The sequence below is a fragment of the Aptenodytes forsteri genome, unplaced genomic scaffold (assembly GCF_000699145.1).
Source record: "Aptenodytes forsteri isolate BGI_AS27 unplaced genomic scaffold, ASM69914v1 Scaffold129, whole genome shotgun sequence".
Classification (NCBI taxonomy): domain Eukaryota; kingdom Metazoa; phylum Chordata; class Aves; order Sphenisciformes; family Spheniscidae; genus Aptenodytes; species Aptenodytes forsteri.
The window spans coordinates 16,172-16,630 of record NW_008795033.1 but is presented as its reverse complement, the minus strand read 5'-3'; the positions used below and the strand labels follow the sequence as shown (position 1 = coordinate 16,630).

The 459-nt window shown below is 70.8% G+C and overlaps 1 protein-coding gene across 1 annotated transcript in view; it reads right to left on the bottom strand.

Annotated features, from left to right (window-relative positions):
- LOC103896501 (rasGAP-activating-like protein 1) overlaps positions 1 to 432 on the bottom strand; it is an 8,017-nt gene extending 7,585 nt beyond the window's left edge. The window contains exons 1-3 of the mRNA XM_009276363.1: positions 374 to 432; positions 127 to 183; positions 5 to 35 (exon numbers count right to left, since the gene is read on the bottom strand). Of these exons, the coding sequence (XP_009274638.1) occupies positions 5 to 35; positions 127 to 183; positions 374 to 432 (147 nt within the window). The remainder of the gene's footprint in view (positions 1 to 4; positions 36 to 126; positions 184 to 373) is intronic.
- Positions 433 to 459: the final 27 nt, after the last annotated feature.

Below are 459 nucleotides of genomic sequence, written 5' to 3'. Positions count from 1 at the left end.
AAAAAGGGTTCAGGCTCTTCCACACCGTGGCCGTCCTGCCGGTGATGGGAGAGGTGGCTGCACCCCCAGCGAGAGGGCCCGTCCCCCAGGCGTCCCCTCCCCGGGGTGGCGCGGTGTCCCCCCTACCTGGCCACCACCTCGTTGTCCACCTTGACCACGCAGTAGGGATCGCTGGAGCCGGACCTGGGCAGGGGATGTGGGTGCGCAGGGTCAGCCCCCCCACCTGGGGGTCCCACCGCGGGGGGGGGGGGCTCAGGGGGCTGGATCCAAGCATCACTTCAAACCCCGCCAGTGAAGCGCCAGCCCCAGGGGGTGAGATGAGTTGCCCGGTCTCAGCCCAGCCCAGCAACTGACACCGGGAGGGGGACACCACCTTTTCCTGGCCCCCGCTGTGGGCCACCCCGAGCCATCGCCATCGTCCCGCATCCCCATGCCCCCCACCTGTGGGTACCGGGGGCG